This window comes from Somniosus microcephalus, chromosome 3, assembly GCF_052327205.1.
Source record: "Somniosus microcephalus isolate GS21.2 chromosome 3, FLI_Smic_1.0, whole genome shotgun sequence".
Classification (NCBI taxonomy): domain Eukaryota; kingdom Metazoa; phylum Chordata; class Chondrichthyes; order Squaliformes; family Somniosidae; genus Somniosus; species Somniosus microcephalus.
The window spans coordinates 271,058,538-271,074,378 of record NC_140989.1 but is presented as its reverse complement, the minus strand read 5'-3'; the positions used below and the strand labels follow the sequence as shown (position 1 = coordinate 271,074,378).

General features: G+C 41.7%; 2 protein-coding genes across 4 annotated transcripts in view; one reads left to right on the top strand and one right to left on the bottom strand.

The window, feature by feature from the left end:
* Positions 1-59: 59 nt before the first annotated feature.
* On the top strand, positions 60-13,630 carry dio1 (iodothyronine deiodinase 1). The gene is made up of 4 exons (XM_085982530.1): positions 60-390; positions 1,243-1,386; positions 3,691-3,890; positions 11,183-13,630. Exons 1-4 carry the CDS (start codon positions 60-62, stop codon positions 11,246-11,248), a joined length of 741 nt encoding a protein of 246 aa, XP_085838656.1. The 3' UTR covers positions 11,249-13,630.
* Positions 13,631-13,697: 67 nt separating this feature from the next.
* Positions 13,698-15,841, bottom strand: part of hspb11 (heat shock protein, alpha-crystallin-related, b11) — a 5,086-nt gene continuing 2,942 nt past the window's right edge. For 2 of the 3 annotated variants that reach the window (XM_085982531.1, XM_085982533.1), the window contains exons 2-5: positions 15,281-15,387; positions 14,864-14,932; positions 14,709-14,752; positions 13,698-13,950 (exon numbers count right to left, since the gene is read on the bottom strand). In XM_085982531.1, the coding sequence (XP_085838657.1) occupies positions 13,810-13,950; positions 14,709-14,752; positions 14,864-14,932; positions 15,281-15,387 (361 nt within the window). In that variant the 3' untranslated portion in view covers positions 13,698-13,809. The remainder of the gene's footprint in view (positions 13,951-14,708; positions 14,753-14,863; positions 14,933-15,280; positions 15,388-15,841) is intronic. The other variant, XM_085982532.1, reaches the window with a different exon arrangement.

Sequence of the window (15,841 nt, the reverse complement as noted above, 5' to 3'; positions counted from 1 at the left end):
ACAATTGCGTGTGTTGCATAACCTTGCTGAACACAGTAACAAAGTCGTCCATCGCTGACATGGGGAAATTGTCTGTGTACTTTGAGACTCTGGTCCTTCTAGTCTATATTCCTGTGCAGACATTAATAGGTAAAATTATGATCCTTCTCTTTCCTGAAACTGTGAAGAAGTTCTTGCTGAAAGCCGGGTTGAAAAGCACTATGACTCAAAATCCAAAGTTCAAATATGAAGACTGGGGGCCAACGTTCTTCAGTTTGCGCTTTGTGAAGGTCGCGTTTAAGCACCTCCGAATGAATTGTGGACATGAAGCTTTTATGGGTTCATCTGCTCCCAATACACGGGTCATTGACTTGGAGAATAAAGAGCATAAAGTACTTGATTTTTCGAAAGGTATGTATGAATTTACATAGAATTAAACGTAACCTTAGCATTAAAGACACGCGGTGACAATAGGAATTCTTCTGAAAACTGTTAAATGCTCAAGGTTATGCGGTTTTTGGAGTTCAGCAAATGCATTGAACCTGTTCTGTGTAATTCGTGCGGGAATGATCCGCAAAGGTGTTGGGATAGCTCTGTACTGCGTTAGCTGAGGCAGCATATTTAACGATACATTCAATTTTGTGTGGACTCTACATAAATAACTTTTGTAAGTGTACCTCACCCTAGCTTCTGTATATTATGCAACGAAGTGCAGCTGATCTGAGGAATTTTATCTGTTACCTACAATCACTCTCTAATGTAATTCAGGCAAATACACCCAAAAACAGACTGCATTTCACTGGCGTTAAGCAATCAAGCATGCAATGCAGAACTTTGTACCACAGTGCATTTACCCACTAAAGGAGCATGTCTGTATCGCTCTTTGAAAGAGCTATATTAAATCCCACTCCCCTGCTCTTTCCCCATAGCCCTGATTTTTTTTCATTTTTAAGTATACAATTCCCTTTTTAAAAATTACTAATGAATCTGCTACCACCACTCTTTCAGGCATTGCATTCCAGATCATGACAATTTGCGGCATTAAAAAATCGTTTCTCCCCTCTGGTTCCTTTGCCGATTATTGTAATTCACATTACTTTTTATTTAAAGATTTTTGTCAAAGTGAAAAGATCTCTATTGTTCTTCAGTTGCAGCGTCTTTTCATTGTATACAGCTTAGGGGATTTGGTGTGGCAGGTAATGTATGTTTAAGAGTTACATGCAGACTGCTCTAACTCTCATAGATTGAATTTTTTCTCTCTAGATAACAGACCACTGGTGTTGAATTTCGGAAGCTGCTCCTGACCCCCATTTCTTTTCAAGTTTGATGAGTTCAAGCAGCTTGTCAAAGACTTTACCTCTGTAGCCGATTTCCTCGTTGTCTACATTCAGGAGGCTCATGCCACAGGTACACAAAGATTCCCAGCAAAAAGATCATTTTGAGTTTGCTAATCTTCATCAGACTGTTTTAAAACTGTATCTTCAATGTGTACCAAAGGCTTGGCGGTAGATGCCTTGCTCAATATGGTCCTGAGCGTATATATACCAGGAACTTCACAGGTTCCATCCCCAGTCTGTTGGTTAACTGGTCCCAGCTGGAGCTGGTTAGTACCTTTTCAGTTAGCTAAGGAGGAGAGAAATCCTCCAGATTCCACTACTAGCCAGTGAACCAAGTTGGAAATTGCAAATGTGTATTGGTGTTAGATGTATATAAGATTAGCTGTGTTTCCCTTCATGGTCGAATACCTCACTTACACTTGCAGCTTAGGCACAGACATGAAGGAACGTCACTTGGGCGAAGTACCAGAGGGTAGCTGACGACTATGAAAGTGTGCACTCCAGCATGATTCTGTGTCTTGAGGGAAGAATACAGAGGAAAAATTAGGGGATGTAAAGGGGGAAGAGATCTCATCCTTTATGTCTACACTATTGATATGTGTAATTAAAGCTTCTTATTTTCTGTCCCCCTCCCATCTGTCGGAAGAGAGCTGATAACCATTCAGTTTTTGAAACTGCCACAACTTTCAAATCCCTGCCTCTTTTTCATTAACGCACATTTAGAAATGTTGCCATTACCTCAAAATATGTATCCCTTGACTATCAAATTTAAAGAACAACCATTTACATAGTGCCTTTCACATCCTCAGGACATCCTCAATTTTTGAAGTATAGTCAATGTTGTTAGGTAGGTAAATTTGTACACACATGGCACTGAGATGAATGAGCAGTTGATCTGTTCTGGTGGTTTTTGGTTGAGGGATAAATGCTGGTCAGGATACCAATAGAACTGCCTACTCTTCTTCGAATAGTGCCATGGGTTCTTTTACTTCCACCTGAACAGGCAGGCAGGGTCTCAGTTTAATGTCTCTTCCGAAAGATGGCACCTCCGACAGTGCAGCACTCTCTCAGCACTTCACCGAAATGTCAGCCTAGATTAGGTGCTCAGTTCCTGGAGTGGGACTTGAGCCCATAAACCTTCTGACCTAGAGGTGAGAGTGCTACCACTGAGCCAAACTGATACTTATGATGATGCAGAGGCAATTTAGTTAAAAATATGATTTTAAGTGTGGAGAGCAAACACTATGATTAAATACACCGTGGTCCTGGTTCCTTGGATCATGGGATACGGTTGTCTATTATATTTTGCAATGAATCAGATCTTAGAAGGACAAGTACTGACTCAGCCACTAGATGGCCTCTCCCAATATTTGAACCCTAGGATTAAATTGAGATGAAAAATGCTGAGAAAACGGCTAATATTTGGGTAGCTGGTACAGGCGTTGAGCATTTCTGAAAAAAAGTTAAAGTTGAGCCTTTCCTCCACCAGTTATACCAACTATTATATACTAAAATATATTCTTCTCCATATTGAAATCAAAATCATTGTTTTGCCCCCTACTTTTAATTGTACCAAGCTTTTAAAATCTAAAATTACAAAAGGGAAAATTGGCCATGGTACCCTCTCCTGATCATTATACAGTGACCCCTTTATGGAAGTGCATGTGCATGGAAACAGGTGAAGACAAGATTGGGTTCAGTTGTATCCTTCACAGTCAGCTAGCCTGCAGGCACATCTTGTTATGGGTCACAAACAAATAATGGCCACTTGGACAAGGTATTTGAGCATGCTGCTATCCCTGGAACTGTATCCTAGTGAAGGAGTTCATGTCCTTTATTAGGTGAAGAAATATAAAACCAAGAATGGTATCCCCTGACCACTACTGCCTTGTTTGCTTTATCTTCTCTCCTACATTTACCAATTCTGGTGGTGTCATTGAAATAAAGAGTAGATTGCCTTTCAAAAGCTAGGCTTTATTAACCTTAAAAAACCAGCAAGTACATGTTGAGCACCCAGTCTCAACCAAACTGTAGAAAACTGAATTTAAGATGGCCACCACAGGTCACATGGAATCAACTAACCAATAAGTTTACAGCATATATCTCAAGGCAGGAAAACAGGCAACCAATTACAATGCTTCTTATAAAACAAGAATAATCACCACAGTCCTGCACTATGCATTTAGACCCTTTACCAGATTAGGCTTTCTTCTGTACATAAATGGACTTGAGTGTTTTAGTTCCTGTCAAGTTTGATTAGTTCTACTCACTCCCAAGTTGAGAAATCACCTCAGTTTTCCATATCATCTACAGCAAAATGACATAGGTATTGTGCAATCTTTACAATATTTGCTTAATTTTGTTGCTATTCCAGATGGCTGGGCTTTCAGAAACAACGTGGATATCAAACAACATCAAACATTAAGTGATCGTTTCAATGCGGCAAGACTGTTGCTAAATGAGGAGCCACCCTGTCCAGTGGTAGTGGACACTATGGATAATGTGACTAGTGCCAAATATGCAGCTATGCCAGAGAGACTATATGTGGTGCTCAATGGCAAAATCATTTACAAGGTACTCTGACATTCAGACATGACTTTAAGTCCATCCTCATGATGAAACCGATGCCCATTTACGTAATGGTTTCACTGCTAGATTTTGAGTTGATATTTTGTTTCTGCCCAAGCTATGGAGCACAGGCTAATGCATTTCATTTCCGCAACCCCTTTTTCCTGAAGGAGCCAGTTCTTTCTAGATTATAATTCCATATATGTCAGCAGCCCTCTAGTAATCCAGGCCAATGCTGCTATGATTTGATTGCTGTACAATTGTAATCATGGCCTCCTTGTTGTCTTGCTATGCCTTCTGTCTCTTTTCCTCAACCATGCTGTTCAAAAAATGCTCACAACTTTAATTATTTTTATTGTTTGGCAAACTCCCATACCCTAAATAAAAAATACCTGGGGGCAAGGCTGTTCTTTGGACATATGGCTTGAATCAAGTATTGGCTGTTCCGACCAATCCGGGTTAGATTACTGTGAACAATCGGGGAAGATGTACCCAAGGTCAGGGGTGTGGAGCTATGCAGACAAATGTTGGAATGATTAGAAGATGGGATAGGTAAATTTATAAGTAAATTTGTGATTTTAATTTTCTTAACTATTGAAGCTTATAAATGTTTATTATGCTAGGAATGTTATTTTTGGAGGCGTATGTATTTGGAGTTGGGTAGAATTTAGTGTTTTGTGATTGGAGAAAAAATTGAAATGAGGGGAGGATGTTGTATATTTGGTGAATAATGAAAGTAGAAAAAAAATCAAGTAGAAAGGAGAAAACCTGACACTTAACCAGCAGCTAAGCAGAAAATCAGCTCGAGTCACAACATAGATGACGGATTCTGTACAGAAGTTTTATTATAAAACTTTAAATAAAAGCTGGGAGTTTGACCTTCGATCAAAGTTTAGCAGCATAATCAGCCTAATTAACTATAAAGTTTAAATAAAACTACCGACCTAGGTGACAAAGGAATGCTGTTTCTTAAAGCCTCTCTGAAGTACTAGCATATTCATAGTATGTAGGTCAGTGGTATCCATAAAATTAGCTGTGTACACTCAAAGTAAGATGTTCTATTTACTGTATTAAGACTGACCGCAACTACTAACTGAGTATATTGGTAATTTACCGGGAAGGCGCCAAACACCTCGAGTCTCTTCGCCGGGAGCAAGTGGAAGCCAAGTGCAGTCAGCGCAAGGAGCGCACGTCAACCCAAGCACCCCACCCACCCGCCCGCCCCTTCAGCCACCATCTGCCCCACCTGTGACAGAGACTGTAGGTCCCGCATTGAACTCATCAGTCACCTGCGAACTCATTTTTAATGTGGAAGCAAGTCACTCCCAGTTCCGAGGGACTGCTTAAGAGAAGAGAAGATATTGGTAATAATCAAAGAAGGTTGTGTTTTTACCACTTTTATTTAGGATTTTATCATAAAAGGGAACATATAAGCTTATAGAAACAAAAAAAGCAGGCAGTATTTTATTTAGTGTTGCATACTGGGGACAGATTTGTGGATGCAGCAGGATAATCACCATTGGTACACTGTCATGGATGAGCAGGGTAGAATAAGGTAGGTATTTGTTCTGGGGGAGGAGAGTAGAGTCCTTCAAATTTGTTGGGTCATGGAGAAGAATCATGTATGACACAGAAGGAGGCCATTCGGCCCACTGTCAATGCCAGCCAAAAAAGAGCTATCCAGCCTGATCCCACTTTCCAGCTCTTGGTCTGTAGCCCTGTAGGTTACAGCACTTCAAGTGCATATCCAAGTACTTTTTAAATACGATGAGGAGGAATTTCTTCACCCAGAGAGTGGTGAACCTGTGGAATTCTCTACCACAGAAGGCAGTAGAGGCCAATTCATTAAATATATTCAAGAAGGAGTTGGATATATTTCTTAAGGCTAAAGGGAGCAAGGGGTATGGGGAGAAAGCAGAAACCAGGTACTGAATTTGGATGATCAGCCATGATCGCAATGAATGGCGGAGCAGGCGCGAGGGGCCAAATGGCCTACTCCTGCTCCTATCTTCTATGTTTCTATGAGGGTTTCTGCCTCTACCACCCTTTCAGGCAGTGAGTTCCAGACCCCCATCACCCTCTGGGTGAAAAGGGTTCTCCTCAACTCCCCTTTAATCCTTCTACCAACTACTTTAAATCTATACCCCTGGTTATTGACCTCTGCTGAGGGAAATAGGTCCTTTCTATTCACTCTGCCTAGGCCCTTCAATTTTATACACCTCAATTAAGTCTCTTCCCCCCCCCCCCCCCCCCCCCACCAGCCTCCTCTGTTCCAAAGAAAACAACCCCAGCCTATCAAGAAAAATCATTATCAATATGGACAAAGGGTTTCGACCTGAAACGTTGACTCTATTTCTCTCTCCACGGATGTTGCCTGGCCTGCTGAGTTTTTCCAGCATTTTCTGTTGTTATCCCAGCCTATCTAATCTTTCCTCATAGCTAAAATTCTCCAGTCCTGGCAACATCCTCATGAATCTCCTCTGTACCCTCTGTAGTGCAATCACATTTTTCCTGTAATGTGGTGACCAGAACTGTACACAGTACTTAAGCTGTGGCTTAACTAGTGTTTTATACAGTTCTAGCATAACCTCCCTGGCTCTTGTATTTTATACCTCGACTGTTGTATCTATGCTTTAATGCGTTCCATCAAGCATGTAGATACGTCAAATTAAATCAGAGTCAGGCAGACAGGCTTATAACTGCGATGTTCACTTTATTGCGTAAAATGGCCGACTGCCCTTTTCCCGGGTAATTCCCATAATGCAATGCACATTACATTACCGTATTGACTGGTGTCAAACTCGCAATCAATACACGACATCCCCCTTTTCCTTGGAAACAAACTTGCAGTTTACAAACAGTTGCTTACAATAACACTGCATAACTTATTTGGTTTATAAACTTTTTACAAACTTGTGTCTTGCCACACAACTAAATAATTCCCAGGTTTAAACATTTAACATCACCCATGCAGTTCTCGCACAGTTTATGTTGTGACATAATCAGACAGTCTTTGGGGTTTTCTTTTAACCCTTTGAGGTCTGGCTGTATTGGGTGTGTCTGACATGTTGGTGTCAGTGGGTATTGCCTGTGTCACAGTGGTATGTGTGTCAGGGTCTACTATACTGTCCTCAGTCCCTTGTGTTTCCTCCTGCTCATGGAGTGTCTCCTTTGGTCCATTGGTTCTGTATTTCTTCACAAACGTAGTGCTTCTCGAGTAGCGTGCTCCGTCTGGAGATTCTACTACTACTTGACTCCCTGTTTTACTCAAAACTTTGTGGGGTGTGGCATTAAAAGGAGTGGTGAACTTGTCCACTTTGTCCTGCCGTGCCAACTTCCACCTCCTGAGTATTGTGTTCTCCGCTGTTCATCTGTGTACAGTTTGGACTTGCCTTTTTGTTCTGCGTCCTGGTCACGTACTTCCATGTCTGCGCGCGACTCTGTGATGTCTGGCAGCTTTCCTCTCATTTTCCGTTTAAAGAGCAGCTCTGCCGGGCTCTTTCCTGTCGTGGCATGGTCAATGCTCCTGTACACAATCACATATTTTCTAAGTTAACGTTTCCAATCTAGTCCTTCTGACTGAGCAATTCTGATTCTTTTCATCAGCGATGCATTCTGGCGCTCGACTTCTCCGTTAGCCATTTTGCTGTCGTTTTCAGGTGTTTGATCCTGTTGATTTCACAGTATTCTTTGAATAATTCAGATCTGAATTGGGGACCATTATCAGATTTGCAGGTGGTTGGCAAACCATGACGGCTGAAGATTGACTCTAAACTATCAATAACCTTCTCTGTTGTTGTGGAGATCATGATGTCGTATTCATAGTAGCGACTATAATAATCAACTACCACAAGAATGGAGTGGTTGGATGGTAAGGGTCCCAGTAAGTCTATAGCTACATCCTGCCAGGGGCCTTCCGGTAATGGTGTTGCTCTCAACGGTTCAGGTGGGTCGGGTCTGGCTACTATCTGACAGCCGTGGCACGCTTTACAGTGTTTTTCAGCTGCCTTGTCCATGCCAGGCCACCAAACCATGGTTCTGAGATGTTGCTTTGTTCCAACTATTCCCAAGTGTCCTTCATGTGCTAACACCAGGGCTCGTGCGTGTAACACTGTGGGTAGCACGATGCGTGTTCCCCGAAGAACTAGGTACCCCACTACGCACCGCTCGTTTGCAATTGCAGCATAAGCTTTACAGTTCTCAAAATGTCCGTTCGTGATTGCCTTCCGTACCTCAATCAGCTCTGGGTCGGTAGCAGAGGCTTCCTCCACCTCTCTAGTAGTGAGTGCTTTTGGTGTCGCACTCACAGCTACAAATCTCACGTATTCATCTGAGCCATGAGAATGTCTCTCCTGTTTCGCTGTCTCCCCCAGCAATCGTGACAGTGGGTCTGCAATGTTTTGCTTGCCTGGAATGTGTATCACCTTAAAATCGTACGGCTGTAACCTAAGTACCCATCTCTCTATACGGGCACAGGGTTTAGAGTGTGGGCCGTATATCACTTGTAATGGCTTATGGTCAGTTACCAAGTTAAATTTTCGGCCATACACATATGGATGCAGCCTCTCACAAGCCCATACAAGAGCTAAGGCCTCTCTGAGAGTATTTCCTCTCTGTCTGTTAAACTACGACTTACATAGCATATTGGCACCTCTTGTCCCTGTTGGTCCTGAACTAGTACTGCGCCTAAACCTACAGGACTGGCATCTGCTATCACCTTGGTTGGTGCGTCCTTATCAAAATATGCTAAAGTGCCGGCTCTGGCCAACTCTTCCTTGAGTGCACTGAATGACTGTCTCTGTTGTGATCCAAATTTAAATGGTGTGTCTTTTCTCGTCCAGCATCGCAGTGGCTCTGATAGCGTTGCAAACTGCGGGATGAATCTGCTACTGTACCCAATGAGTCCCAAGAGACTCCTCACCTCTGTAGCATTCTCTGGTTCCCGAGCTTCTGCCACCACTCGCACTCTCTCTGCTGTTGGTCCGATGCCCTTTTCAGACAACAGGATTCCCATGAAAATCAATCGGTCCATGTTGAATTGGCACTGAGTTTAGTGTCAGTCCACTTTCCATTAGTCCGGTCATGACAGCGTGCAGGCATCTGTCGTGCGTTTCCTGGTCGTGTGCGTGCACGATAATGTCATCTGAGATGTTTTCAACACCCTCTATTCCAGCTAAGGCATTAGCTATCTCGTGCTGATATTGCTCACTAACTGAAGATGCACCGAATATCAGCCTCTTGTACCTGTATACTCCGTTATGTACTGCAAACGTTGTGATTTCTCGTGACTCGGGTCAGTTCTAGCTGGTGATAACCCCATTTCAGGTCTAGCTTACTAAACACCGTCGAAGCGTTCATACCTTGGAGTATCTCATCAACGGTGGGGATTGGATATCGTTCCCTCACTATTGCCTGGTTTGCTCGTCTCATGTCTAGGCATAACCTTACATCCTTATCCGCTTTTGGTACAATAATCACAGGATTTACCCATGGGGTGGGACCAATTACAGGTTCGATAATGTCCATGCCCCTCAATTGTTTTACTTTGGCCTCTACTGCCCCCCTTAAGTTGAATGGTATACACCTGAGTGGCTGGGCCACAGGCTTCACTTGTGGGTCGATATACAAACTGATCTGTTTTGTGTTCAGCCTTCCTACTCCCTGGAACACCTTTGGATACTGCTGTTCTTGCAGCTGTCTTACATCTACCACAGCTGAGACATCTGCACCTATTTTTAAAACTCCCAGTTTCATGGCTGTCTCCCTTCCTAGCAACGGCTCTCCATGGCCTTTAACCACAATGAACTCCGCCTGCTCAGTTCTCTTACCTATTGTAATCCCACATGTGAATACACCTTTAACTGACAGTGGTCGGCTAGAAGCATAAGAGAATAACTTTCTCTGTGTCTTAGGGACATGTGACCTGACACTTAATGTGTTCTGACTTTAATCCTTCCCATGTATTCTCATCTATCACATTACTAGTTGCACCCGAATCAATTAACATTCTCAGGTTTACTCCCCCCACACAAAAGGTAAGTCTCTCTGTCACGTTATTTCCAGTAACAGCAAATGCAAAGTCATTTTGTTTCTCTACATTGTTCACAGTGTTTCTTTGTACCCTTTGTGCGGCATACTTTGGAGAAATGATCCTTTCCCTTGCACTTATGACACGTTTGTCCGCGTGCTGGGCATTTTGGATCTCTGCCCATGTGGTCCGTGTGTCCACATCTGTAACATTTCCTTTCGTTCCTATCGCCATTTCCCTTTGGTTTCCCTGTCGAGCTTTTCGCATAATACCCTCTTTTCTGTGTAACACGACGAACAATATCTGTCTCCGCCTTCTCTGTACATGACATGGCTGACATCTGCTCCTCAACGTTTTCACATTGAGGCCAATTGTAACGTGCGGGCGAGCGTTAGACCTTGCCCTTCCTCTAGCAATTTCCTCCACACATAGGCTGACGTGCACCTACTCAGGATAGCGTCTCTTATTTGATTATCCGCATCCCCCCCCAAAAGCACAGTCTTTAGCAGCCTGCCGCAAGTGAGTAGGAAATTGTTGCACAGTCTCGCCTGTCTTCTGGGACAACTTATGAAAAGTCTGTCTAGCAAATGCTGCGTTGACCTGGGGCACGAAGTAGTGATTCAAAGCATTAACCGCCGCCGTGTAGTCTGCTGGCTCTCCTGTGTCCGGTAGAGTCGAAAAGATATCCTGGACATCTGGTCCTGCTAGGTGTAGAAGTAGAGCTCTTCTCCTCTGCTTTGTGGCACCTGTAGAGGTATCGTCGATAATGAGTCCTTTGCCGTCGGCATAAAGCTCAAAAGACGTTAACCACCTCGTCCATCTTGGACCCAACGTGGCTGGCTCAGCGAAGCATGCAAAATTTTGGAAACCGGTCTTCTCCATCCTAGCTAACTATAAAACTTGGGCAACGACCTAACTAAAATGATTCCGTTCGTTATCCTCGTCACCAATGTTGTATCTATGCTTTAATGCGTTCAATCAAGCATGTAGATACGGCGAATTAAATCAGTCAGGCAGACAGGCTTATAACTGCGATGTTCACTTTATTGCGTAAAATGGCCGACTGCCGTTTTCCCGGGTAATTCCCATAATGCCATGCACATTACATTACCGTATTGACTGGTGTCAAACTCGCAATCAATACACGACATCGACTAATAAAGGAAGGTCAATACAGGTCAATGAATCATTAATCTTTGGCAGAGAGATGAAGAAACAAAGAAGTGTGTTTAATTAATCCATATAACATTGTTTTTGTTTTGTTTTTCAGGGTGGAAGAGGACCCTGGGGTTATAAACCAGAAGAAGTACGACTAGTTTTGCAAAACCTAAATTAAACCACTAGGTGGCAGAACCACTATGTAATCTGGAGAAAAAGCTTTCATAGGCACTCAAATACAAGCAAATGAAACATTACTTATAAACAAATCAAAAGTTTTCTTTTCCATATTGATAATGATTTTCTCAGTGTTAAATTGCTGTGACTGGGATCTGATAATTTGAATATGGAAGAAAAACAACTTTGGTTAATGTTTTTTATAAATATGAAAATTGTAATGTCACTAACCATTAACTATTCAGTATTGAAAATACTAACATAAAACCTGATGGAAAAAGACACAATTATTCCAAAATGAACACACTTCATACATTCCTGCAAGTTCTAATGCAAACCTCAAGTACTGTTTTTGCTCTTGTTTTCCTAGACAGGCCAATGGTTAAAGTGGGCTGGAAGATTTACAAGTGGCTTTCTGGCCCTTACACAACCTAAGTCATACTCTGTGACACCCCTTGCCTCTGTTCCAGTTTCCCCAGTCGAGCTAATCAAAATTATTTAGAGGCTTTTTTGTTGAGTTGTAGATAGCAAACACATGAATCGCATGGAAACAATGACTCCATCCTTTATAATGAAATTATTTCAAAAATTGACAAGTGAATCAGAAGATTTGAAAATGGAGAAATGTTTCTTAAACCATTGGTTGGGGAGTCTAGGACTAGGGGGCATAGTCTAAAAATTAGAGCCAGATCTTTCAGGAGTGAAATTAGGAAACACTTTTACACACTGGGGGTAATTCATTTCCGCAAACCGCAATTGATGCTAGATCAATTATTAATTTTAAATCCGAGAGAGAGATTTTTATTAACCAAAGGTATTAAGGGATATGGGGCAAAGGTGGGTCTATGGCATTAGGTCACAGATCAGCCATGAGATCAATGAATGGCGGAACAGGCTCGAAGGGCTAAATGGCCTACTCCGGTTCCTATATTCCTAAACCCTGGTTCTGTGTGCTTGCATTGTTTACAAAATCATGTATTATCCAAAAGGGATGTGGATATTATATTCCACATTCAAGAAAATATTATACTCTTGGGAATCAGTTAATCACAACTGCACACTCAAAAGTGGGATTAAGTCTGATGTCTGTACAGTATTCCTTCAATGAATATAGCTACTGTATGATGCAATCAATTGTTTTGAAAGCTGTGCACTTTAGTCTATATACAATAAGATTTCTTAAATCCTGATTGTTTAAAAATCATTCTTTTTATGTAGATACAGTATTTGTGATTTCAGTCTGCTATTTGAGGTATTTTAAGTCAACAATATCTTAATTGAAGGAATAAAGAGTCACGTTAAACAAAACAGAAATTAGACAAAGTGCTGAAAGAGGCTTTTGGAACATATAAAGAACAAAAGTAAGGAAAGCCCCCCAAAAAGCAAACCGTATGAGGGAATCAATTTAAATAAGTAATGAAAACAGCATAGGACACAGCTTCAGAAAATCAATGAATGACAAAACCTGTACAGTTCAAAAAAGCAACAAAATCACAGTTGAATTATTGGTGGGGGAGGAGAAATCGAATGATTCTACTGACTTATTTGAAGTGCAACTTTTTGTAGTGCCTGACGAGATCCAATTCCAGACTAAATTGGTGAAGTGCAACTACTGTCTGAAATGGATACTAAAAGGCTTCTAATACTGTACGGCCTAGGTGAACTACTTGGGAAATATTGATCAGCATGCCACTGTTGCAGACAGGGCTGAGTACCCAACCACGAAATTTTCCTTTAGCCACTGAAGTAAAAACTCTTATGCGATATGAAAAAAAAGTATCACCGATCTTGCCCTACAGACAATAATAATAATTGTGGAGCAACCACTGTCTCCAATATCCAGCCCTCCCAGCTGGAAAAGTAAGACTGGTCAGAGGTTTAAGATTTTTTTAATATTCCTTGGCAGCAAAGTAACAGAATTCTAGTTAGAAAGTGTCAATACTTAAAATTCATCTTCCAATTTCCAGTATTAAGAACTGAAAATTGTGAATCATTTAATATTCATTATGCTTTATTTGGTATTACCTATAATTCAGGGATATAGAATAAGGTCAGTCACTGCAAGGACAATGATTTTAGCTATATTGTTTATTATGAAGCTTACAGACTAAACCAGAGAAAGCTGTGGCTTGATGTTTTGAAATGTAGCTAAGAGCATTTAAATCCGTGGAATGAAGTTTTATATTCCGTGCAATTAAATAAATACTATTCCACGGGTGTTTTGGATGTTTCCATTATATTAGGTTGAACAGACCATTTACCCTAAATAAAGGTGGAATATTTTTACTACATTTTATCTCCCAAATTGTTTTAAATATAAAACCTATCCAATGTGTATTGACAGCTGTAAGCAATTTTTGAATAAAATATCTTTAATTCAAAATGTTGTGATGCACCATTCAGATTTCGATCAAAAATACTTTGAGTTACTAATGAAGACTGCGACAGTGTTGCAAAACAAAAATAATTTATTCACAAAGATAGCAATTCAATAATTAATGATTTGTAACATACTGCAAAAATATTTACGAGTAACATTGTACAGCCTCAATGTTTCACATTTTAAAGTCTGGTTTTGTAACAGTTGTGCTCTGTAGACTCAAACATCTTCTGTACCTTCCACGTCACCTTGTGTACTGACACAAAATGGTCAAAACCAGATTTGATGACAAATCGTAGGTGTGTAGCGCTGGTTCCATCCTGCTGCATAGAGAACATATGTTGTTAATTCACATTCCATTTTTTTGAAGTTAATCTTCTCCCAGTAGTAAGTTGGTAGAGGTGCTGCCCAGTGCTGTATTGAGCTACATAGATCAGAAGGTTCCAACTTTGATCCCTGTTATGTGCTCAGTTAGCTGATTGCAACCAGTGTAACAGAGGGGCTTTAACGCTGCTGGAAAATACATGCTTAGGATAAGAACAGAATAGGTCTCGGCTTTGACACGGTCATTGCTTATGTATGAAGAGTGTCTATTCAAGCTAGGTACTGGAGGCTGCTGTTGCCCAGCAAGACGCAGCCTTTCAGAAGAGATGGGGAAAAAACAAACTTGGGGGATGGAATTAATGAAATGGCACAATTTCTAATATATATAATGCACAAGTCACAATACCATTTTCACATAAATAAATATTTGAAATGTATATCTGTTTTATTTCACTCCCCAACTTAGTGTGCAGTGTACCTTGCGCTCCCAACATATTCAATATTACTTTGAACTAGCTGTTCAAAGGCCCATTTTCCACATGGTTTGGCAATGTCTACTCAGTATAACATTCTTTGAATTGCACAACTTTCCAGCAGCAGGAATGTGACGGGCCTTCACTCAGAGGCTTGCCGCAACAGATCAACATCTGCATGTAGGAAATCAAACTGCTCACTGGTTCTCCGGTGAGCTGCCTACCTATAATCATTTCATACAAAGTAATATTACTTAAGTTTTTTTGAAATGAAATGTACTTACTGTAAATTCTTCTATTTGAAGCTGTTCCTCAGAGCGCTCAAGTTCTGGTTAAAAAGACAGCACAAGATGAAACCTACCAGATGAACTGGAACAGAGTCATTCTTTTCCACAGTAACCCTGGTGATTTCATTGAAATGTTTGTTGAATACACTTACCGCTCTTAGTTAAAGGTTCGAAGTCTACAGGATCTCTTGCCACACTTTTCTCAATACTAAGACTGCGCACTGGAACAGTGAATCAAGTAGAACTTATTACTTTTGGAAGGTCTGCAATTATTTTAAGTACCTGGTGTCTTGCTGTATTCTAATCAATGTTTGCAAGATAAAGTTACATGTTTACTCCTATGCATTTACATTGAAATATACCTAGTAGTAGCCCCCCTCTCCCAAAACTGAATATTTAATCACTATGCCAAATGGGTGAAATTCAGGTAAAGTTTATTAATAATTAAGGACTTTCTGTTCATTGCATTTTTTTTCTTTTATACATGTACAGAACTAGGTAAAATAGCCCTTTCATCACATTAAATCCTTAGTTTATTCAAATACAGTGATTAACAGAAAAGATCTTACCATTATAACAATGAATTTTCATAGAGCTAATTTTTATAAGATTAGCAAAACTTAGGATAAATTCTTGTGGGAACATTCCTGTTGTGATCCAAAATGTTTCTGTATTACTGTAAGCAAAAGTATAAGAAGTCTTAGATATTCCAAAGAGGAGGGGGGAGAGGAGGGGGGAGAGAGAGAGGGGGGAGAGAGAGGAGGAGGGGGGGGAGAGAGGAGGGGGGGGAGAGAGGAGGGGGGGAGAGAGGAGGAGGGGGGGAGGGAGGAGGGGAGGGGAGGGAGGAGGGGAGAGGGGGGAGGGAGAGGAGAGGAGGAGGAGGGGGGGGAGAGGAGGGAGGAGGGGGAGAGGAGAGGAGGGGGAGAGGAGGGAGGAGGAGTGGAGGGAGGAGGAGAGGGGGGGGAGGAGAGGGGGGGGGAGGAGAGGGGGGAGGAGGAGGGGAGGGAGGAGGAGAGGGGGGAGGAGGAGAGGAGGAGGAGAGGGGGGGGGGAGGAGGGGAGGGGAGGGAGGGGGGGGGGAGGAGGGGAGGGGAGGGAGAGGGGGCGGAGGAGGGGAGGGGAGGGAGAGGG